The sequence below is a fragment of the Capra hircus genome, chromosome 1 (assembly GCF_001704415.2).
Source record: "Capra hircus breed San Clemente chromosome 1, ASM170441v1, whole genome shotgun sequence".
Lineage (NCBI taxonomy): Eukaryota > Metazoa > Chordata > Mammalia > Artiodactyla > Bovidae > Capra > Capra hircus.
In genome coordinates this window covers 81,561,628-81,586,896 of record NC_030808.1, presented here as the reverse complement: position 1 = coordinate 81,586,896, position 25,269 = coordinate 81,561,628, and the positions used below count along the sequence as shown (strand labels likewise).

At 38.9% G+C, this 25,269-nt stretch overlaps 1 protein-coding gene across 1 annotated transcript in view; it reads right to left on the bottom strand.

Moving 5' to 3' along the window:
* Positions 1-25,269, bottom strand: part of EHHADH (enoyl-CoA hydratase and 3-hydroxyacyl CoA dehydrogenase) — a 67,492-nt gene that overhangs the window by 28,688 nt on the left and 13,535 nt on the right. Inside the window, exons 3-4 of the mRNA XM_005675175.3 lie at positions 14,140-14,312; positions 7,137-7,248 (exon numbers count right to left, since the gene is read on the bottom strand). Of these exons, the coding sequence (XP_005675232.1) occupies positions 7,137-7,248; positions 14,140-14,312 (285 nt within the window). The remainder of the gene's footprint in view (positions 1-7,136; positions 7,249-14,139; positions 14,313-25,269) is intronic.

Here is a 25,269-nt window from a genome sequence, read left to right as displayed (position 1 = left end):
AATCAGACTCCTCACATTAAGGGGCCCAAAGGGACACAGAATGGAATATGAAAATGCGGCTACTAAAAGGATCTTTGGGGCAGCTGAACAGTGGAGACAAGAGATACCCACAGGATGGACTGAAAATTCCTTCAGCTATAATGATTTCTTCTGACCTGGATTTCACAAAAGTTGGGAGTACTGCTACTGTTTGTATGGAGTCAATGAGATTTCAGGTACTTTTATTCTGTTTCAAGGATCTGAAGAGACAGCTCTGTATATCCAACCCAAATGCTCATGCTGAGATTTGAACTTGTTCTTTCTTATGCTGCTCTGAGTGTAGACAATAACCACTGTTCGATCTAATGAGAGCCAAGCCTTGATCTACTACAAAGAGACTGGAGCAACTTGAAGTTGAGACTTCTCCAAGCCAGGTAATCTCATTTTTTTTTCCAATTTCCTTTGTGGCTTCTTTTCGAACCTTCAGGAAAAAAATGCTACACAGAACCCTTGCCAGATGCCATTTTAAAGTCCCCCTAAAATTATAGAGACTACTTAAAAACATAGGACGATTCTAATGTTAGCATTCTTCTCATTTATTGTGACCTTTTCTGTGCAAATCAAAATCCATCATGTTCTTACTGCTTTTACCTCTTCTCTTCATCATGTTAAAAATAGTGATATTTCTATAAGCAGCAGTGTTTTGAAAAAAGTGAATCCTAGATCACTTTTTTGCTTTTTGTCAAAGAAGCCAGGTTCCTTCCTGATTTCCTTCAAGATATCCTTGCCTTTCAGGCTTAATACTGAAAGCAGGAACACACAATTCCTCAGTATTCCTCCAAATGTTTTAATTTCTATCAATATAAACCTTAGAATTCACAGACTCATTTCACACTGTTATGAATTCCCACCATATTTTATGCTTCTCTGCTTCCTTTCTATTTTGCCCTTTGCGGAATGAACCCTCTCGTGTGCTTTGAATTTCTGTAGTATGTTGGGTTGACTGTAAGCATTCTCTTGTGAATTCTGCATTAGGGACTTAGAACAGTTCACATTCTTAAAATTGCAGTTACCCTACCATTGTAAATTAAAGCAATTTCTAATCTATTTTACTGAAGACAAGAAATTTAGTTCTCCTAACTCCCCTTTCAAGCTCTACAGAATTTATAACACCTCCTTATTCAAAGGCGAAAAAAAGCCATTTTAGACTTTAGTCTAAATTTCTTAGTAACTGTATCAATTACTGTATAAATTATACATTAGATTGCCAGGATAAATATCAATAACCTTAGATATGCAGATGACACCACCCTTATGGCAGAAAGTGAAGAAAAACTAAAAAGCCTCTTGATGAAAGTGAAAGAGGAGAGTGAAGCTCAACGATCAGAAAACTAAGATCATGGCATCTTGTCCCATCACTTCATGGGAAATAGATGGGGAAACAGTGGAGACAGTGGCAGACTTTATTTTGGGGGGCTCCAAAATCACTGCAGATGGTGACTGCAGCCATGAAATTAAAAGACACTTACTCCTTGGAAGGAAAGTTATGACCAACCTAGATAGCATATTCAAAAGCAGAGACATTACTTTGACAACAAAGGTCCATCTAGTCAAGGCTATGGTTTTTCCAGTAGTCATGTATGGATGTGAGAGCTGGACTGTGAAGAAGGCTGAGCGCCGAAGAATTGATGCTTGTGAACTGTGGTGTTGGAGAAGACTCTTGAGAGTCCCTTGGACTGCAAGGAGATCCAACCAGTCCATTCTAAAGGAGATCAGTCCTGGGTGTTCTTTGGAAGGAATGATGCTAAAGCTGAAACTCCAGTACTTTGGCCACCTCATGCGAAGAGTTGACTCATTAGAAAAGACTCTGATACTGCGAGGGATTGCGGGCAGGAGGAGAAGGGGATGATAGAGGATGAGATGGCTGGATGGCATCACTGACTCGACGGATGTGAGTTTGAGTGAACTCCAGGTGTTGGTGATGGACAGGGAGGCCTGGCGTGCTGCGATTCATGGGGTTGCAAAGAGTCGGACATGACTGAGAGACTGAACTGAACTGAACTGAATGATATATTAGTAATAATATAGACTCACGTTATTTTCTAATTTGGACTGTGTGCACAGTTCTGTATTGTGGTTTCTGTGTCAAAGCACAAGTGTTTTGATTAGCAGTTCTCAAAATTTTTAGTCTTGAGACCCCTTTGTACTCTTAAAAATTATGGGATGCTCTAAAGAGCCTTTGTATATGTGGGTTATTTCTATCAATATTTACTATATTAGAAATTATAACTGAGAACTTTAGAAATGTGCCTTTATTAAATCACTTTAAAATAATCATGATAGACCTATTACATATAAACATAAATAATTTTATGTACATAATCCTATTTTAAGAATTTAGTGAGAAGAGTGTCATTGTTTTACATTTTTTAAAATTTCTTTAATTTCTGGCTTAATAGAAGATAGCTGGGTTTTCATTTCTGCTTCTTCATTCAATCTGTTTTGATACCACATGGCATAAAATAACCTCTTATTATTACAAAAACAGTGCTGACTTCAAGGACTGCCTCCCCTCCAGCCCCCTGTACCCCACACAATGGTCTTAGGTACACCTAGGAGTCTGTGGGTCATACTTTAACAACTCCTGATTTGGAACACATTTAAAGACCATGTAGCATCTTATATATGAATCCATACATTTAGAATTTATTTGTGGCTGGTGTGATTTTAGCTACTTTGAGAGTAACCTTTTGTTGTATTTTGTTTTTATCCTTTGGAAGCTTGCAGGATTCTACTTCCTGAAAGTTTAAAACCTTTATCAAAACACAAGGCATTGACATTTCATCAGATTTTTCAGGAAAATGGTGTGTCTGCTAAAATACAATCTCTGATTCTTTTATGTATCTGAAGAGTTTCTTCCCTTTTTCCCTTTGATTATTGCTTCTCCCATTTTTGCTTGTGCTCTGGAAATGTTTATTATTCGTCGCAGAGACCTCTATTAGAGACCTTCCATGTCTGCTGCCTTCATTTACATTTCATGTATCTTTTTAAAAAATTCTTCTGAATTCTATAAGTGGGTCTCTATCCTCCATGTTGCTGATTCAGTCGTCTGTTCTATTGCATCCTTTTTTCAATGCTTCAAAAATTATTTTGGCTAACATATTGATTTTAAACAGGTTTTTTATTTAATAAATAATATATTTTCTTTTCTAATTCACAATATTGTGAGTTTGCTAACCTTTTTCTTTAATCTGTTTCAACAGACTCACATTTATGTTTCATTTTTCTAATGTCATAGAATATTTTCATAGATTTTAGGTTGAGTGTTAAAGGTTTTGTCTGTTAGTTTGTCTTAGTCATGAAATAATGTTTGCTCATATGTATTACTGGTGACTGGGAGCCATGGGTACTAAAACTTGCCCTTAACATCCTGTTTGAATACAGAGAAAACCCACCTGGACCTAACTAAATCTGAAAGGCTGGCAGGATATAGATGTCACTTGCAATTTCTTCCCCAGTACCCTGGGTGCGCTTCAGTGACCAAGGGAGATGGGACCTAGAAAACAACAGCAGAAGGAAGGGCAAGGCACTTGGAGTTCTCCACATCCGAATGGATGGAAAACATCAGGGATGAACTGCAATGTGCCCAGCACATCTTTTGTGGTTACTGCTAAAGATTCGGTTGTTTTCAGATGGCATTTTAGGGGAATTGTGAAGAAGCGGCAGTTGTTGTAATCGATCCACTTTTCCAGAATTACCTCTCTCATGGTTTTCAGAAGAAAAGGTTAGCTAGTTACTCATTAACTTAATCTAAATTTATTTACATATTAATTTCCTACAGGGCAGTGCCTACAAAGCTGGTGTTTTTCCCCATTAACATCAGTAGGGAATCTTCAACTTCCAGTAACAACTTTTTTTTAGCATCCTTTCTCAGGAAAAATGTTTTCCAGAAGCAAGACATCAGGAATCTAAAATAGGTCAGCAAACTGTGCTCCTTCCAGAGGCTCAGAGAGAGAATCCATTTCCTTGGCTTTTCTAGTCTCTGAAGGCTGCCCACATTTACTCTTCTCTTCCTCCATCTTCAAAGCCAATTTGCACCATCTTCTTTCCTCTCTGACCTCTCTCCTTCCACTTCTGAGGGCCCTTGAGATAAGCTGGGCCCACCTAGAAAATCCAGAATAATCTCACATCTTAAGACTCCTAATTTAATCACATTTGCAAGGTCCCTTTTTAATGTAAGGTAATATATTCACAAGTTCTAGGGATTAGGATGTGGACATCTTGGAGAGGGGCATTGTTAGGCCTACCACAGTTACTATTTATAAAATATCTCCTAGGTGACAGGTACTCTAGCAGAAGCATGTCATGTAATTTCATTATTCCTTAGAATAACTATGTGGTTGTTTTACTGATGAAAAAACAAAGACCAAGATGAGTTCAGACAATCTTGCTTCTAAATTCCAGGCCAGTCTATCCAACTGTCTTACTTGACATCTCCACTTGGATGTCAAACTTCACACGTCCAAAACTAAGCTCTTGCATTTCTTCCCTACAACCTGTTCTACAAGCAGAAATCCCCATCTTGGTAATGGCACCATCCTTCCAGCTGCTCAAGCCATTTAAATCATTCTTCTCTCCCCTTTCTCTCACCTCTACATTTGATATGTCACAAAATCCTGGTTGGCTCAAAATATATCCAGAATTTGACCGTGTCTCACCATTTACATTGTTACCACTCAGGTCTACATTTCCATCATGGCTCCCTTGGATTATTAAAGCACCCTTCTAACCAGTCTTCCTATTTCTGCCCTAACCTCCCATCAGTATAGTTTCAGTAGCCAGAGTGATCTTGTAAAACACATAAGTGACAGCATGTTACTCTTTTGCTCAAAACACCCCAACGCTTTTCTACCTCATTCGGCAGAAAAGTCAAAGTTCTCTGTATAATTTTCAAGGCCCTATAGGATGTGACTTCACCCGCAACTACTCTTTCCCTTACTCACCTCACTCTAGCTTCATTGACCTTCTTGCTGTTCTTTGAAATTTCCAAGTAAGCCTTACCTCAGGGCTTGGTATTTGCTATTTTCTCCATGTGAAATATCTTCCAGTAGATATTGGCGCAACAAGCTTCCTCCATCCTTCAGGTCTTCACTCACGTTCATTTTGTAGGAAAGCCTTTCCTAGCTATCCTACCTATAAAATTTTACCCACCCCCCAGCCTATCATTTCACATTGCCCTTTTCTGCTTTATGTTTTCTCCTCAGCGCTTGTCTCCATCTAATCGACCAGATATACTACTTACATAATAGGTAGCCGCGGCATTTAGTAAGAGTACACAGCATGGTAGCTGGTCACCAAAGTGACCTGCCGTGTGTTTGACCTCTGGGTATTTAAGCTCCCCTCACAAGCTGAATAGGAAAGACTCGTATAATCAATAAGATAATTCAGAAAAGATGGCATGGAACTCCAAAGCTAGGTCATAGAAGACACTGCAGTCTTTGCCTTGCTCCCTCTTGGACCAGTTACTCTAGAGGAAGCCAGCTTTCATGTTGTGAGGGGATACAGGAAACTCTAGGGAGAGGCCCACGTGGAAAGAAAATGAAGCCTTCTGCCACAGTCAACAGGAACCAGCCATCCATGTGACTCAGCCATCCCAGAAATAGATCTTCCAGCCCCATTCAACTTTTCAGATGACTGTGGCCCCAGTCAGTGTCTCGGCTACAATCTCAAGAGAACCCTTGAGCAAGAACTCAACTAAGCTGTTCCAAAATTACTGACCCACAGAAACAAGGGGAGAAAAAACACTGCCCATCAAACCATGACTCCAGTGAATGTAAGAAGCATCTTGAGTTCAAAGATGAGGATATCACTGTGCATTTTTGAACAGATGAAATATAATAATGATAATTATTCTTATTGTTGCTATTTTCTATATGTAATCTCTATAAGGGCAGGAGTTTTGGTAAGTCTGATTTGCTGCTATAGGTCCACTGCCTGCAACAGAGCCCAGCACATGAGAAAAAAATTAAACAGCTATTGCATGAGTAAATAAAACTGAATTTGTACAAAGCATACATGTTCATATGTAGCACAGCTGGGATTCAAGCTCAGGTCTTTAATTCTAAAGCGTGTGCTCTTTTTATTGCCTGTTCCTTGGGATACAGTCTGTTACCAAGATGTTCATCTTATTTTTACTCAATCCTCCTCTTTTACTAGAAAGTCAGATGTAGGAATAATAATATATAGCTAACATGTATTACCATGTCTAGGACTGTTCTAAGCACACTGTATTCATTAATGCATCTGATCTTCATCATATCACCATATGGTAGGCACTGCTGTTACATACATTTATGGGGAAACTAAGGCACAGAGAGGTAAAGTGATTGACCCAAGGTCTCACATTATTTCTGTTTGGAATAAACACTAATGCATGCACTATCTTCCAACCTTACTTCAGCTGGAAATATCTTTTATGTCTTTTAATATTTGGTAAATGCAGGGTCTCTAAGGGCTTCTTTGGTGGCTCAGCTGGTAAAGAATCTGCCTGCAATGCAGGAGACCCTGGTTCAATTCCTGGGTTGGGAAGATCCGTTGGAGAAGGGATAGGTTACCCACCCCAAGATTCCTGGACTTCCCTGGTGGTTCCGCTGGTAAAAAATCCACCTGCAATGTGGGAGAAATGTTTTCTAGTGTTGCATTGTTCACATTCTCTACTGAAAGATTACAACTTCTATTTGAGGCTAATATCTTCACACCTGGGAAATGAAAAATTCAGTCATTTCCAAACTAAAACTTGAAATCTTTCCTTGGAAATTCTAGTTTTAATTCTTGTTGTATATTATGATTTCTGAGTAAGATCTGAATATAATGCACCCTATGCAAAAGCAGTGTCTATGAGTAGACTCTTAAATGTGATTAGGGCTTTGTATACACTTTCATCTAAAAGGTATACATATTTGCTCTTCATGGTAACTTTTGAGAAGCTCTCAGGAAAGATATTCTTTCTATTTTACAGATGAGAAAACTGACATCAAAGAAGTTAAAGTATCCTCTTAACATTACATGGGTAGAAGACTATCAAGCCAGAATGTTTCTAAATCCTTGTCTATTTCCTCACATTGATCCAGGCTGCCATTGGCAGAGTTAGTACTCACCTGAGATAATCAAGTCAAGTGCAGCAGGCACTCCAACAAGTCTGGGGAGAAGCTGGGTTCCTCTTGCACCAGGAAGGATTCCTAGCGTGACTTCTGGGAAGCCAACTTGAGCCTATCAAAGATTGAAGGCATAAAGGTCGTTAGAATGAGATGCTACATTCAGAGTCAAGGCAAGCATTCCCTTGGGTTTCTCACACCCTCAAAAACATTGTTGCACAGAATTCAGTGACGGTTTCTACAGAGGAAATCAATGTATACCCGCTCCTTTAATTAACAGCATAAACAGAACTGTGCCATCACTAAGTCTTCATGTTGAAACACATCCCTAGCTCCTTATACATTTTTTTCTCTGACTCTATTACGACCTGTCTCAGCCAACCCAAATAATAATCTCCAGAAACAGCTCTATGGAGCCCTGAAAGAGCCAAGCAGCCAAGAGATTACAAAGACAATCCAAAAATTGGGAGAGAATATTTTCTAATCATATGTCTGGAATATATAAAGAACTTTTAAAACTCAATAATAAAAACATAAATGATCCAATTAACATGAGCAAAGCATCTGAACAGACATTTCTCCAATAAGATACAAATGGCTAACAAGCACATGAAAAGACGTGCAATATCATTAGCCATCAGGGAAATACAAATCAAAACTACAAGATACCACTTCATAACCACTAGGATGGCTGGCATAAAAAGAAAAACAGACAATAACAAGTTTTAGAGAGGATGTGGAGAATATAAAACTCTCATACATTGCTTGTGGGAATGTAAAATGCCACAGTCACTTTGGAAAACAATTTGGCAGTTTCTCAAAGATTAACCGTAGAGTTTCCATATAGCTATATAAGATCATGGTATCTGATCCCATCACTTCGAGGCTAATAGATAGGGGAAAAGTGGAAACAGTGGTAGATATTATTCTCCTGGGCTCCAAAATAACTGCAGATGGTGACTTCAGCCATGAAATTAAAAAACATTTGCTCCTTGGAAGAAAAGCTATGACAAACCTAGACTGTGTATTAAAAAGCAGAGACATCACTTTGCCTACAAAGATTCAACTAGTCAAAGATGTGGTTTTTTCAGTAGTCATGTACAGATGTGAGAGTTGGACCATAAAGAAAGATGAGCTCTGAAGAACTAATGTTTTCAAACTGTGGTGCTGGAGAAGACTCTTGAGAGTCTCTTGGACAGCAAGGAGATCAAACCAGTCAATCCTAAAGGAAATCAACCCTAAATATTCATTAAAAGGACTGATGCTGAAGTTGAGGCTTCAATACTTTGGCCAACTGATATGAAGAGCCAATTTATTGCAAAAGACCCCGATACTGGGAAAGATTGAGGGCAGGAGAAGAAGTGGGTGACAGAGGATGAGAAGGCTGGATGACATCACCGATTCAATGAACATGAGTTTGAGCAAACTCTGGGAGATAGTGAAGGACAGAGAAGCCTGGTGTGCTGCAATCCACGGGGTCACAAAGAGTCAGATACGACTTAGCAACTGAACAACAACCCAGATATTCCACTCCTATATACATAGCCAAAAGAAATGAAAACATGCCCACAAAAAAACACTTGTGTGAAAATTTTCATAGCATCATTGTTTATAAATCCAAGAAAGGAGAAACCATCCAAATGCCCATCAAGTAATGAATGGATAAAGAAAATATGGTATGTCCATAAAAAGAAATATTCAGTCATTGGAAGGAATGAAATACTAATGACATGCTACAATGAAAAAAATTATGCTGAATGGAAAGAAACAGACACAATATATTATATGGTTCCAGTTTCATGAAATGTTTAGAATAGGCAAATCCATATAGACAGAAAATAGACTAGTGGTTGCTAGGACTGGGGGAGAGGGAAATGGTGGGTTACTCCTAAACGGTGTGAAGTTTCTTTGGGGGGCAATGAAATATTCTAAAGTCAGTTGTGGTAAACACTGCATAACTCTGCGAATATACTAATATACTATTGTACTGTACATTTTAAATGAGTGAATTATATGGTATATGAATTATATCTAAGTGAAGCTATTATAGAAAGGAAGGTAGGAAGGAAGGAAAGAAGAAAGGTAGGAAGAAAGTCAGGCAGCAATCTCAATTCAGATGAGAGGGTGAGCTTGAGAGCTTAATCACATGACTTCCCTAGTCTTAAAAGAGGCCAAAGCTCTGTTAGTCATTTCCCAGGTATAAGGATGGGAGGAGGAGGGTACTTAAATACAGACCACCATTTATCCAAGTTGTGATGCCAACAGCTCCAATATACCTGGAATGTTTGAGTCTCTCTCACATGAGGCTTTCCTAGCTGTTAATCACCATTTTCCCCACCACTGGTCATCCCCATTCCCTGACATATTATTGCCTGTAACTTAGATCTGCATTCAATGTTCAGAAGGTCATGATATAAGGAACACAGAAAAAGGAACACAAGATATGTGTCTTTATTTATGCGTGTGTGCATGCTAAGTTACTTCAGTCATATCTCTTTTTGACCCCATGGACTATAGCCTGCCAGGCTCCTCTGTCCATGAGATTCTCTAGGCAAGAATACTGGAGTGGGTTGCCATCCCCTCCTCCAAGGGATCTTCCTGACCCAGGGATCGAACCTGAGTCTTGAGGCTCCTGCGTTGCAGGCAGATTCTTTTACCTCTGAGCCACCGGGGAAGCTCATCTTTATTTATAAGTTTCATTAAAAAAATTAAAACAAAGGGAAAAGGTTAAATAAATTATGATGAATCTATTAATATAAGAGGGGAATCATATAACCATTTAAAATGATATTTTTAAGAAATATTTCCAATAAGATTAACAGTAAATTTCTCATCAGAAACTATGGAGGCCAGAAGGTAGTGTGATGACATGTCTGAAGTACTGAAAGAAAAATACTGTCAACTAATAATTCTACTTCCAACAAAATTAGTCTTTAAAAATGAAAGCAAATTAAGACATTTTTCAGATAAATAAAAACTGAATTTGTTGCTAGCAGATCTGCCATACAAGAAATCCTTCAGCATAAAATGAAAAGACCCTAGATGGTAACTTAAATACACATGAAAGAATAAAGAATACTGTTAAAGGGTAATTATATGGGTAAATATAAAAGCATTAATGTAATTAATTTTTTGCTTGTAATTCCTCTTTTTTCTTATCTGATCCAAAAGACCATTACATTAAGCAATAATAATATATTTATGCTTATGGGCATGCAATGTATAATGATATAATTTGTGACAATAACAATATAAAGCAAGTGTGTAACAGAACTGTAAGGGAGCAAGTTTTTTTGCATACTATTGAACCTAAGTTAGTATGAATCTGAACTGCTGCTGCTGCTGCTAAGTCGCTTCAGTCGTGTCCGACTCTGTGCGACCCCATAGACAGCACCCCACCAGGCTCCACCATCCCTGGGATTCTCCAGGCAAGGACACTGGAGTGGGTTGCCATTTCCTTCTCCAATGCGTGATAGTGAAGTCACTCAGTGGTGTCCAACTCTCAGCGACTCCATGGACTGCAGCCTACCAGGCTCCTCTGTCCATGGGATTTTCCAGGCAAGAGTACTGGAGTGGGGTGCCATTGCCTTCTCCGATGAATCTGAACTAGTTTATTGCAAATTAAGATGTTAATTATAATCCCTAGGGCAGGCAATCACCACTAAGAAAATAACTAAAAAATATACGGTAAAGGAAACAATAAGAGAATTTATCCATTTATCCATTACCAGAACTTATCCATTTAATACAAAGAAAAGTATTAATGGAGAAATTGAAGAATTAAAAGAAATATAAGATGTAGAAAACAAACAGGAAAGTGGCCAAAGTCCTACCTCATCCATAATTATGTTAAATGTAAATAAATGGTAGACACTGGTAGAATGGATAAAAAATACATAATAATAATTTAAATATGGTATTAGTAGAAAATAGAATACAATAAAATTCCATAGTTTTTTTTTTTAAAGAAAGGTTGCAAAGAAAAATAAATATATGAAAAAATGTTACACAGGAAAAGGATCAGAATGAGAAAAGATAAAATGTTAATAGCAGTTATTTCTGAACTGTGAGTTTATGGTGACTTTAATATAAAGATGACTTTATTGTATTTTATAGTCTATTACAATGATGAATATTACCTTTATTATCAGAAAGTATATCACTTATAAAAATATTACTATTGTAAGGCAGGCATCACAAACTTCAATCTATATGTCTAATAACCTAAATTAAATCTATTTTCAGAAATAAATGGATTTATTAGTTGTGTGCTGTTTTCAATAGGAACTTGTCTTCTTCCGTTCAGTTCAGTTCAGTTCAGTCGCTCAGTCGTGTCCAACTCTTTGCGATCCCATGAATCGCAGCACACCAGGCCTCCCTGTCCATCACCAACTCCCGGAGTTCACTCAAATTCACGTCCACTGAGTCAGTGATGCCATCCAGCCATCTCATCCTCTGTCGTCCCCTTCTCCTCCTGCCTCCAATCCCTCCCAGCATCAAAGTCTTTTCCAATGAGTCAACTCTTCACATGAGATGGCCAAAGTACTGGAGTTTCAGCTTTAGCATCATTCCTTCCAAAGAACACCCAGGGCTGATCTCCTTCAGAATGGACTGGTTGGATCTCCTTGCAGTCCAAGGGACTCTCAAGAGTCTTCTCCAACACCACAGTTCACAAGCATCAATTCTTCGGCGCTCAGCCTTCTTCACAGTCCAACTCTCACATCCATACACGATCACTGGAAAAACCATAGCCTTGACTAGACAGACCCTTGTTGTCAAAGTAATGTCTCTGCTTTTGAATATGCTATCTAGGTTGGTCATAACTTTCCTTCCAAGGAGTATGAGTCTTTTAATTTCATGGCTGCATTCACCATCTGCAGTGATTTTGGAGCCCCCCAAAATAAAGTCTGACACTGTTTCCACTGTTTCCCCATCTATTTGCCATGAAGTGATGGGACCGGATGCCATGATCTTCGTTTTCTGAATGTTGAGCTTTAAGCCAACTTTTTCACTCTCCTCTTTCACTTTCATCAAGAGGCTCTTTAGTTCCTCTTCACTTTCTGCCATAAGGGTGGTATCATCTGCATATCTGAGGTTATTGGTATTTCTCCTGGCAATCTTGATTCCAGCTTGTGTTTCTTCCACCCCAACGTTTCTCATGATGTACTCTGCATAGATGTTAAATAAGCAGGGTGACAATATACAGCCTTGACGTACTCCTTTTCCTATTTGGAACCAGTCTGTTGTTCCATGTCCAGTTCTAACTGTTGCTTCCTCACCTGCATACAAATTTCTCAAGAGGCAGGTTAGGTGGTCTGGTATTCCCATCTCATTCAGAATTTTCCACAGTTGATTGTGATCCACACAGTCAAAGGCTTTGGCATAGTCAATCAAGCAGAAATAGATGTTTTTCTGGAACTCTCTTGCTTTTTCCATGATCCAGCGGATGTTGGCAATTTGATCTCTGGTTCCTCTGCCTTTTCTAAAACCAGCTTGAATATCAGGGAGTTCACAGTTCACGTATTGCTGAAGCCTAGCTTGGAGAATTTTGAGCATTACTTTACTAGCATGTGAGATGAGTGCCATTGTGCAGTAGTCTGAACATTCTTTGGCATTGCCCTTCTTTGGGATTGGAATATAAACTGAACTTTTCCAGTCCTATGGCCACTGCTGAGTTTTCCAAATTTGCTGGCATATTGAGTGCAGCACTTTCACAGCATCATCTTTCAGGATTGAAATAGCTCAACTGGAATTCCATCACCTCCACTAGCTTTGTTCGTAGTGATGCTTTCCAAGGCCCACTTGACTTCACTTTCCAGGATGTCTGGCTCTAGATTAGTGATCACACCATCATGATTATCTGGGTCATGAAGATCTTTTTTGTACAGTTCTTCCATGTATTCTTGCCACCTCTTCTTAATATCTTCTGCTTCTGTTAGGTCCATACTATTTCTGTCCTTTATCGAGCCCATCTTTGCATGATATGTTCCCTTGGTATCTCTAATTTTCTTGAAGAGATCTCTAGTCTTTCCCATTCTGTTCTTTTCCTCTATTTCTTTGCATTGATCACTGAAGAAGGCTTTCTTATCTCTTCTTGCTATTCTTTGGAACTCTGCATTCAGATGCTTATATCTTTCCTTTTCTCCTTGCTTTTCGCCTCTCTTCTTTTCACAGCTATTTGTAAGGCCTCCCCAGACAGCCATTTTGCTTTTTTGCATTTCTTTTCCATGGGGATGGTCTTGATCCCTGTCTCCTGTACAATGTCATGAACCTCATTCCATAATTCATCAGGCACTCTATCTATCAGATCTAGGCCCTTAAATCTATTTCTCACTTCCACTATAATCATAAGGGATTTGATTTAGGTCATACCTGAATGGTCTAGCGGTTTTCCCTACTTTCTTTAATTTAAGTCTGAATTTGGTAATAAGGAGTTCATGATCTGAGCCACAGTCAGCTCCTGGTCTTGTTTTTGTTGACTGTATAGAGCTTCTCCATCTTTGGCAAAGAATACAATCAGTCTGATTTCGGTGTTGACCATCTGGTGATATCCTTAAGTACTAATAATTATGAGACCACAAAACTGAAATGTTTGAGATAGGAAATGAAAATTTAAATAGACATGCATACTCAGAAGTTATGCCCAAATATTTACTTCATACTGTACAAGCATGGCTTAGTGAAATTTGATGTGGGCAATAGCACTGTACAGGAGTTCCCCTTTATCTAGTGGTTCACAGGGAGGGCCAAGGGTTATTGAAGGGTCAGTTACAGGCTCAGGGTAGCAGCTATTTATCAACTAGATTGGACATAATTCAACATTTCAACAACCAGTACGACTATACTGGTATATAACAGCTGAACACCAGTGCTAGAAATATCTGAGAGTTATTAACCAGTAAGCTAACCATTTACAGTGATCACCTCTGATGCTTATGACAACATTTAATGCTTGCTTTAAAGAAAAGTTCCCTACATAAATTCCTTCATGGATCCCCTCTCTTACCTCTGCATGGGCAATTCTATAGTGACAGCCCAGGGCCAGCTCCAGTCCCCCTCCTAAAGCCACCTTTTGGATAGCTGCCACCACAGGCTTCTTGTTTCTCTGTATTTCATCTACTATGTCTCCCAGTTGTATGTCAAAGCTCTTACGAACTTTGAATTCTCCAATATCAGCACCTAAGAACACAGAGAAAAGGAAAAAAGAAAGTTGAGGAAGGCTTTGCTATTTAACAATAGACTATCAGATAGTACTTAAGGAATCTCAGATCTCTTTGGATCCCTGAAACACTTTATTCTTCGGCTGCAGACGCAGTAAAGCAACAAGTAGCCTGAAAAACGTAGAATGATATGAAAGTCATCAAATATTTATCAGAAGTCCTGTAATCTAAAATCTGTTTTTCCATATGATAGTAATAACTCTACCTTCAGAAAAATTTGAAAGTTCAGAGAAAGGAAGCTAAGATTCTGAGATTGAGTTAGCCCCTCCTCATTTTCGGCATGATATTGCTCACCAACTCTTTTCACAGCCATTTAGACCTGTATCTTTTTTAAGGGTGTCAGTTATTACAATATAAAACCTCATAAAATGCAGACAGATTTGTGAGTTATATGTTGATCGACCAGCTTAGAATTATGTTTTTCTGATAGACTCTTTTGCAATCAATGAAAGTAACATTTACTGGTTTTCTTAGTTACGAAAATAATACTCATTATAAAGCGACTTCCCCCATGATTCAACAAGTAAAAATTCTGCCTGCAATGCAGGAGACACAGGAGATGCAGGTTGGATTCCTGGATCAGGAAGATCCCTTGGAGAAGGTAATGGCAACCCACTTCGGTATTCTTGCCTGGGAAATCCCATGGACAGAAGGAGCCTAGCTGGCTACAGTCTATGGAGTTGCAAAGAATCGGACCACAACTGAGCAACTGTCAGGGAATGTTTAACAGGAGGATTCCTACGTGCTGTTTCTCATAAGTCCTTTGTTCCTTATCAAAATGGAACGGCACACTGCTCCCAGGAACTGAGGTCATTATGTGAGACAGGCTTGAATCTCCTTTAGTAAACATTCTCTTTATGACAAAACTGCTTAGTCTCCATCCTCTTTCTTGAGATATGGGTTGTCTCCTGACCTTGTGACCATTATTAATCCCTTGTTCCCTTGGTAACGGTTGCTGTACGTTTGGTTTTCTGATCTTTATCATTATCGAAAAAAACTTATTGTACAACAGCCTATATACACTCACAGAAAGATCATTAAAGCACCTTTGCTCCATCAGAGCTTGGGTCCCCATGTCTTTCTTTCTTTATCTCTCTCTGGCTAATTCTCTGGAGCGTAGAAATCTGTTGTGCTCACTCTCCTGCCTGGGCTTCTAAGACTCTCTCGAGAAGGCGCCCTGTGCCTTCACCTCCTCGAGAGGGCGCCTAGTGCCTTTGTGAGCAATGCAAGCCCTGTGTCAAGGGCTTTATTGGTTCTCTGCGTAAACCAGGGAATATCAGCCTCTTTCTCTTTTTCACTTTCTTATCGTTGACTCCGGACCACCAGGTTCCGGTCCATTGAAGGACCCCAACAAGTGGTGTCCAGAACAAGGACTCTGGTATACATGGCATTTCAGATGGAGTGACTCCAGGCTTATTGAGGTCAGGCCCTATTGAGGTCGGTAAGTACTAGACATGGGTCAAATGGCTGGAAAGCCCCGTCATTTCTCTACTTTACTTCACCATTTGCTTAAAGTTCAGGGACTTCTGGTTTCACGCCAATGAATAGAGGCTTGCCTTCAAACATTAGTCGAACATAATCCCTGGTTCCCTGATGAAGGCAGTTTTGATTTAGAAATTTGGCAGTGGGTCAAAGAAAATGTTGAATGAGCCACCAAGCAGGGAAAAAAATATTCCAATTGATTTCTGGTTCCTATGGGCTCTCATTAAAGCTGTAATTCTGCCATTTCAAGGTAAATTTTACCCCTCATGATATTCGACAACAGACAGAACACTTACTGCTTGAATATGAATTAGATGATGAAACTTTACAAAAGGCCCAATTAGAACAACAGAGAATATTTCAAAATTTTCCTACTAGTCCTGCCCCAGCTACTCCAAATGCTCATCCTCTGTCAGCAGGCATGAATCCAGAAGTCTCTACTTTGTTAGAACCTAATGATGCTAATAATGACTCTTCTGAGATGTTTTTTGACACCCAAAGTGGCAATGCTCTTCTGGACAATAATGATAAATCCTTGGCACAGACTCATATTTGCAGAAAATCAGCACTTACTCTCTCTTCTCTGCAAAGAGGCTCTCTAAATTAATGGCTTTGCGATCACAAATTTCTGATGCCAATGGTTTCTCTGTCTTTCTAGTTTTAAGAAATCCTGATGCTCAAGGGCACATAATACCTCAATATGACAATATTAATCTTTTTTACATGCAACAAATGAAAAAGGCTATAACTATGTATGGCCCACATTCGTCTTTTACTAAAGAACTTTCAAATGTTGTAGCATCTTCTATTGGAAACTTTATTCTCTATGATTGGCGAATTTTAATAAAAGCTCTCCTTAAACCAGGAGAATATCTTCAATGGACAATGTGATTTCATGATATAGCCAGAAATCATGCTAACAAGAATACTTGAGCTGGCACTCCCCAAAACCAAATTATTTTTGAAATGCTAACTGGCACCAGACAATTTGATACCATAGAAGCTCAAACACAATGCCCTCCGTTATTGCATGAACAATTAAAAACAGTAGCCCTTAAAGCTTGGGATCGAATTACTCCTCAAGGAGAGCCTACAGGTAGCTACACTAAAATATTACAAGGACCAGTGAAAATTTTGCTGATTTTTAGCTAGATTAGAAACTGCTATTTCCTGTACTGTAATCAGAGAAAAAACTAAGAAACAGCTAGAGAAATTACTTGCTTATGAGAATGCAAATCAGGAATATCAAAGAGCTATTGCTCCAGTTCATGAGACTGGGACTATTATTGATTATTTGGAGGGTTGTCCCAATCTAGGATCAGAAACTCAAAAGATGCAAATGCTAGCTGAGACAATGGCTGCTATCTATAGAAAGAGAAATGAACGATGCTTTGCATGTGGAGATAAAAACTATTCAAAAGGGACTGCCCTAAGAAGACTAATTTAAAAAAACCCTCCAAGAATCTGCCCTTGCTGCCGTAGAGGAATGCATAGGGCTAAGGATAATAAATCTAAATTTGACATTGAAGGAAAACCTATTCCAGGAAACTCCAAACAGGGGACCTCCCAGGTCCCGTACAACAAAAACCAGAGGCAAATCAACATCCAGCGGTACTGCCATCAATATATCAGCCCTAAATGATTTTTTCCTTTACCCTCAAGCAGGTCCTTCTATAGTACCTACTGGTCTTTTTGGACCTCTGCCCTCACGAACCTTCGGTCTTTTACTTGGCCGATCTAGTTTGACTTCTAAAGGAATTACTGTTCATCCTGGAATAATTGATTCAGATTATAAAGGAGAGATTCAAATTATGATGTCATCTCAGATTCTATGGTAAACTCAGATATACCTTCTACATTTTTCCTAAGGGCCACTGCTCATTTAACAAACAAAGTAATTATTAAAATAACTTGGAAGAATGACGAGCCTATTTGGACAGAGAAATGGCCCCTTACGAAAGATAAATTACAGGCTACTAAAGAACTTAGAGACACACAATTAGAATTAAAACATATTGAGGAATCTTATTTAACTTATATGCAGAGTACATCATGAGGAATGCTGGGCTGGAAGAAGCACAAGCTGGAATCAAGATTGCCAGGAGAAATATCAATAACCTCAGATATGCAGATGACAGCACTCTTACGGCAGAAAGTGAAGAGGAACCAAAAAGCCTCCTGATGAAAGTGAAATAGGAGAGTGAAAAAGTTGGCTTAAAGCTCAACATTCAGAAAACGAAGATCATGGCATCCGGTCCCATCACTTCATGGGAAATAGATGGGGAAACAGTGGAAACAGTGTCAGACTTTATTTTTCTGGGCTCCAAAATCACTGCAGATGGTGATTGCAGCCATGAAATTAAAAGACGCTTACTCCTTGGAAGGAAAGTTATGATCAACCTAGACAGCATATTCAAAAGCAGAGACATTACTTTGCCAACAAAGATCTGTTTAGTCAAGGCTATGGTTTTTCCAGTAGTCATGTATGGATGTGAGAGTTGGACTGTGAAGAAAGCTGAGCACCGAAGAATTGATGCTTTTGAACTGTGGTGTTGGAGAAGACTCTTGAGAGTCCCTTGAACTGCAAGGAAATCCAACCAGTCCATTCTAAAGGAGAGTCCTGGGTGTTCTTTGGAAGGACTGATGCTGAAGCTGAAACTCCAATACTTTGGCCACCTCATGCAAAGAATTGACTCATTGGAAAAGACTCTGATGCTGGGAGGGATTGGGGGCAGGAGGAGAAGGGGACGACAGAGGATGAGATGGCTGGATGGCATCACAGACTCGATGGACGTGAGTTTGAGTGAACTCCTGGAGTTGGTGATGGACAGGGAGGCCCGGTGTGCTGCAATTCATGGGGTTGCAAAGAGTCGGACACGACTTAGTTCAACTGACTGAACTGACTGACTGAGGAATCTTACTCTCCTTAGAACTCTCTTATTTTTGTTGTAAAAAAGAAATCTAACAAATGGCATCTCTTAACAGACCTTAGAAAAGTTAATGCATCTATGAAACCTATGGGTGCATTACAACCAGGGATCCCATCACCTATTACTATTCCTCAAAGTTGGCACATTATTATTATTGATTTACAAGATTGCTTTTTATATATACCTTTACGCCCTTTAGATTGGGAGAGATTCACTTTCTCTCTCCCTTATCCTAATCATATCAGGCCTCATAAAAGATTTCAATGGACTATGTTACCTCAAGATATGCTTAACAGTCCCACTATTTGTCAAAATTTTGTAGCCAAGGCTTTACATCCAATGTAACAGCAATTCCCTCATGCATATATCATTAATAATATATTGTAACTACAAAAAGGAGAAATGATATTTTTGACACTGAATAGCCATGATATTCTTTAGACTCCAGAGAAAACTGATTAAAATAAAATCTTTTTTGAAATTCCAAAACTGGTTCTCCTTACACATGCAGTTAGGGAAAGGTTAACTTGTTAAAATACTTTTTTGGAGCTCCAGTTCTGCCTGGGAAACAAAAACAGGCCTAAGAAAAAACCTAAAGTTAACTCTTATCATGTCCTTGGGATACACAGCCCACTCTATCTAGGACTCCAGCCATAAACAAGTTGGTGGAACTAAAAAAAAAAAACATTTTTTTAATTTCAAGCAAAAAACTATGCCTATCTATCTAAAATTATATATGTCTCAATATATGTCTTTGTTTTTGGATAATATGAGGTTAATAAGGTCTATTTAAATTCAACTTCACATGAACTGAAAATTATTCAATATTAAATGTAATGTTTATTTAAATATAAATATAATTTAAATGCAATTTTTGCTAATCTAATTAAGACATGTCTTAAGTCATCAACATTATGTAATGCTTTTATTATGCCTAATCATGGCATCTGGTCCCATCACTTCATCGCAAATAGATGGGGAAACAGTGGAAACAGTGTCAGACTTTATTTTTCTGGGCTCCAAAATCACTGCAGATGGTGACTGCAGCCATGAAATTAAAAGATGCTTACTCCTTGGAAGGAAAGTTATGACTAACCTAGATAGCATATTCAAAAGCAGAGACATTACTTTGCCAACAAAGGTCCGTCTAGTCAAGGCTATGGTTTTTCCAGTGGTCATGTATGGATGTGAGAGTTGGACTGTGAAGAAAGCTGAGCACTGAAGAATTAATGCTTCTGAACTGTGGTGTTGGAGAAGACTCTTGAGAGTCCCTTGGACTGCAAGGAGATCCAACCAGTCCATTCTGAAGGAGATCAACCCTGGGATTTCTGTGGAGGGAATGATGCTGAAGCTGAAACTCCAGTACTTTGGCCACCTCATGTGAAGAGTTGACTCATTGGAAAAGACCCTGATGCTGGGAGGGATTGGGGGCAGGAGGAGAAGGGGACGACAGAGGATGAGATGGCTGGATGGCATCACTGACTCGATGGATGTGAGTCTGAGTGAACTCCAGGAGTTGGTGATGGACAGGGAGGCCTGGCGTGTTGCGATTCACGGGGTTGCAAAGAGTCAGACACGACTGAGCGACTGAACTGAACTGATAATATGATATAATGAATATTTTCACCAATCTATAAAATGCTAATATACAAGACACTTCATAGTTGCTAAAGAAAAGTAAGATATATGCTTTTAATGAAAGATATAAGAAATGGCAAACAAAATGATGAATACAAAAATGTAAAAAAGGTTTATGAGAAATGAAAGAAAATTTTATGGCAAATGGATGTAACTCATTGCCCTGAACTTTCTTCCTCTTCCTTCTTACATGTCTCCATCGATACAAATTCTTCTATAGGGGCCACACCTCTCTGAGGTGAAACTACACGACATGTTATAACCCACCTGATAGCTTACTTTACAATAATTAGAACACCTAATTCTATAAAAACAGACAATGGCCCTGCCTATATTTATAAACAATTCAAACAATTTTTACATTCATTCTCTATTAAACAGATTACAAACATTCCTTATAATCCACAAATACAAGACATAATTAAACACATTACACAGTAAAACTACAAATAAAATATTAAATAAGGGGAAATGCACAGAAACACTTTTATCTTCCTTATCCAGAGCAAACTTTACTAGATTATAATGCAATATATTCTTTAAGCCTATAACTATTGTTAATATAGCTTTATTTCTGTTTCCAGTCTGTAAGATTCTTAAAACAAAATAACATCAACTTCAGTGCCTATTTCACAATACAAAACAAAAACAACATAAAAAAAGGCACCATTTGCCAAATAAGTTATTTGTTTCTAAGAGTATCAAAAGTGCAAAATATTCACCTTCTTTTCAGGTCTGTCTTGTAAGTATAATCATCTTCCTTAACACACTGAACAGAGAGATTCAGCAGCTGCCAGGCTGCTTTTTTTTTCCAGGGACAGGTCAGGTATTTGGATGTGAGCAGCATTTCATTTATCAAGTTGTTCTGCATCAGCTTTTCAATAATTTCACTTAGGAAAAAATGTTTGAGTGTTTGCTCCCAATCCTTTGCCCCAAATAACACAAACCACTTAAAACATAGTCAGATCCTATTTCTTTTTATATCAGGAAAAATGTATGTACTGAATGAGGAGGAAATCAACCCATTAATTCAAAACCACAGCCAAATACCAGTCCCCAAACAGATCTCTAGATGATTTTTTTTTTTTGGACTGAAATATTTCCGAGGAATGTTTTCATCATTATCGCTTTCCTTTCTTTCTATAACTATTGTTAATATAACTTTATTTGTTCTAAATTTTTTAAACTTACCACAAAGAGATATTTTGACCAAAGCAGAAAAACATTTCAAGACATTGAAGAACACCTCCCTTCCTTTGCCCATTTGATATCAAGACAGGTTAACTAATCAATGGAAATCTAAGAAACTAATCTTACAGGGAAAAGGGTATGCTTCTATTTCTCCAGATGGATTTAACGAACTCATTTGGCTTCCTTTTTGGAAGATTCAGCTTAAAGGGAACCCCAACATTCAAACTAGAGACGAAACAACAAAAACCCCAGGAGGAAGAAATACCAGTACAAGCCATAGCAGCTTTTAAAATTTCCAAAAACACCACACTTGATGTCATCGACCTTATGATCTCCCTACTGGGGGACAGATAAAAATCCTTACTGATCGAGCTGAAAATCTGATTTCTCAACAGGGAATGCCTCAGAATCCTGAAAATTTTTTTTTCCTTTTTTGGCCAGGCTTGCTTTGCTTGCTTTTGCTTCCCTCACTCAGGCTGACTTGATTGATCACACTTATTGGGCTTATATACCTAACTCCCCTTTTTATTGTAGGTTATAAAATGGACAGAGATAGGACCAATTGTATCCACTAATGACTCAACACATATGCCCCCTCCTTGGAACTTGGAGGGTCCCTCTCATCCTGAGAAAGAAAGAAAACTAATTAACATTTCTCTAGGCTATAAAATCCTTCCTTTATGCATGGGCCCAACAAAATTGTATATTAATGTTAGTCGACAAACATGGGCTTTCGTCCTGCCTCCAAAAGAGGACTTTCAGACGCTGCTTGGATTATTTACTGCCCTTTCTTTCTTCGTGAACCATGTTTATGCTACTGAAACTTTAGGGAGAGAGTTAAGGAAAGAACAAAGAACACTATGCAAAGGGTTTACTAATAAGAACTTTAAATATATTTCTGTTCATTGGGACAAATGTCAGGCCAAGTCAGGAAAATTAATGTTTATGGCTAATCATACAATTGTCGACTGGGGACCCCATGGTATGTGGTTATCTAACTGCTCAGATGACATTAACAGCACGGTGTGTGATTATGTTACTCAAGTAGCATAGAAGGTTACTAATACTACAGTGGAGCATTACCATGACAAAGGACTTCTTGGGTGGCTTGACGGTGGAATGGCCCCCCTCGTCCTTGAATAGTCCTTGATAAACAGATTGGGCCTAAACAATGGGATATCTGAAAACTTGGTGTGAACACCAAAGAACTTAGGACTTGGACTGGACATTTCACAGGGACCAATCGTAGTCAGAAACTATTTCTTTCGTTATAATCAATCATATTTCATACAAGCTTGTGTTCCACTTCCTTTTGTTATAGCTATAGGAAATTTACAATTCAATAAGACTTTACATTCTGTAACTTGCATAAATTATAAATTATATACTTGTCTTAACTCCTCTGTTTCCTTGAGAAATGACTCCCTTTTGATTCTTCGATCTCAACATAATCTGTGGTTACCAATAAATCTCCAGCGGCCCTGGGAAGAAGGTCCCATGGCTGGACTTGCTTCCCAGTTACTTAATAAATTGCTCTGGTGATCTAAACAATTCATTTTGGGATTAATAGCTGTTTGCACCAGTGCTGCCATCACTGGCATTACTTTACAAACCTCAACTCAAACACATAATTTTATCCAAAATTGGACTAGAGATGCTCATACTATGTGGGCCACTCAGGCTCAGATAGATGAGGATATTCAAGATGAAATACAGGAACTAAAAACAGCCATCAGATGGACTGGAGATCAATTAACAAATGTACAAAAACAGGTGATGCTAAAATGTGATTGGAATTCTACTCAATTTTGTGTTACTTCCGTTCATTTCAATAATAGTGCCTACAACTGGGAGCAAATCAAATTTCATTAACAAAACATACATGATAATGCCTCTCTGAATGTACAATTATTACAAAAAGAAACTTTTGAAGCCTCTTCTAAAAATCTGTTCTCCTCCACTAATTTGAAAACTTTAGCTGAACAACTAGCTGATCAATTATCTGGGCTAGACCCATGCAGATGGTTTTAAAACATTACTCACAGCATCGGGTCTGGAACTGTAATTTTGGTGATTGTCTTGACAATTATATTTGTCACCTACCATTGCCTTCATGCAAAGATTGTTAAAACTAAACAAACTCTACTGGTCAGAACTCTTTTTACAAATTTTAAATAAATAAGGGGGAATTGTTAGGGAGTGTTTAACAGGAGGATTCCTACGTGCTGTTTCTCATAAGTCCTTTGTTCCTTATCAAAATGGAACAGCACACTGCTCCCAGGAACTGAGGTCATTATGTGAGACAGGCTTGAATCTCCTTTAGTAAACATTCTCTTTACAACAAAACTGCTTAGTCTCCATCCTCTTTCTTGAGATATGGGTTGTCTCCTGACCTTGTGACCATTATTAATCCCTTGTTCCCTTGGTAACGGTTGCTGTATGTTTGGTTTTCTGATCTTTATCATTGTCGAAAGAAATGTCTTGTACAACAGCCTGTATATACTCACAGAAAGATCATTAACACACCTTTGCTCCATCAGAGCTTGGGTCCCCATGTCTGTCCTTCTTTCTCTCTCTCTCTCTCACTGTCTCTCCCTGGCTAGTTCTCTGGAGCTAGTGCTCACTCTCCTGCCCGGGCTTCTAAGACCCTCTCGAAAAGGCACCCTGTGCCTTCACCCCCTCGAGAGGATGCCTGGTGTCTTCGTGAGTGATGCAAGTCCTGTGTCAAGGGCTTTATTGGTTCTCTGCGTAAAACAGGGAATATCAGCCTCTTTCTCTCTTTCACTTTCTTATCATCGACTCTGGACCACCAGGTTCCAGTCCATTAAAGAACCCCAACAAGCAACTAAACATATCCACTATAGAAATTTTGAAAAATACACAAGATTATAAAGGACATAAACCCCAAATATCACTACACAGAGATAACAATGTAATATTTTGGTGAAGTCTGTTTTTTCCAGATGCATATATGTAAATTACTTTGTGATCTTAAGTAGCCTCACAGAATGAGTTGGGAGATGAGTTGGACTGAATAGTGTCTACCTGGAACCCATGGATATGATCTTATTTGGAAATAGAGTCTTTGCAGATATAATCAGGTAAAGAAGAGGTCATACCAGATTAGGATGGGTCTGTGTAAGATCAGGGAAATATTGAAACAGAGGAGAAAGCCAAAGGAAGACAGAGGCAGACATAGGAGCGATGCAGCAATAAGCCAAGGAATGCTAAGGATTGCTAGCCACCAGGGACCTAGAGGAGGCAAGGAAGGAGGCTTCCCTAGAGCCTTTGGAGAAAGAATGGCCTTGCAGGGCTTCCCTGTTGGCTAAGTGGTAAAGAATCTGCCTTCCAGCGCAGGATACATGGGTTCTCCCAAATGACACAGAGCAACTAAGCCTGGGTGCCACAACTATTGAGCCTGTGCTCCAGAGCCCCAGAGCTGGAACTACTGAAGCCCATGTGCCCTAGAGCCCGTTCTCTACAAGAGAAGCCACCGCAATAAGCCTGCGTACTGCACCTAGAAAGTAGCCTCCTCTAACCACAGCTAGAGAAAAGCCCAGGCAGCAGTGAAGACCTAGCACAGCCAAAAATAGATGATTAAGGCTGTATATTGTCACCCTGCTTATTTAACTTCTACACAGAGTACATCAAGTGAAATGCCTGGCTGGATTAAGC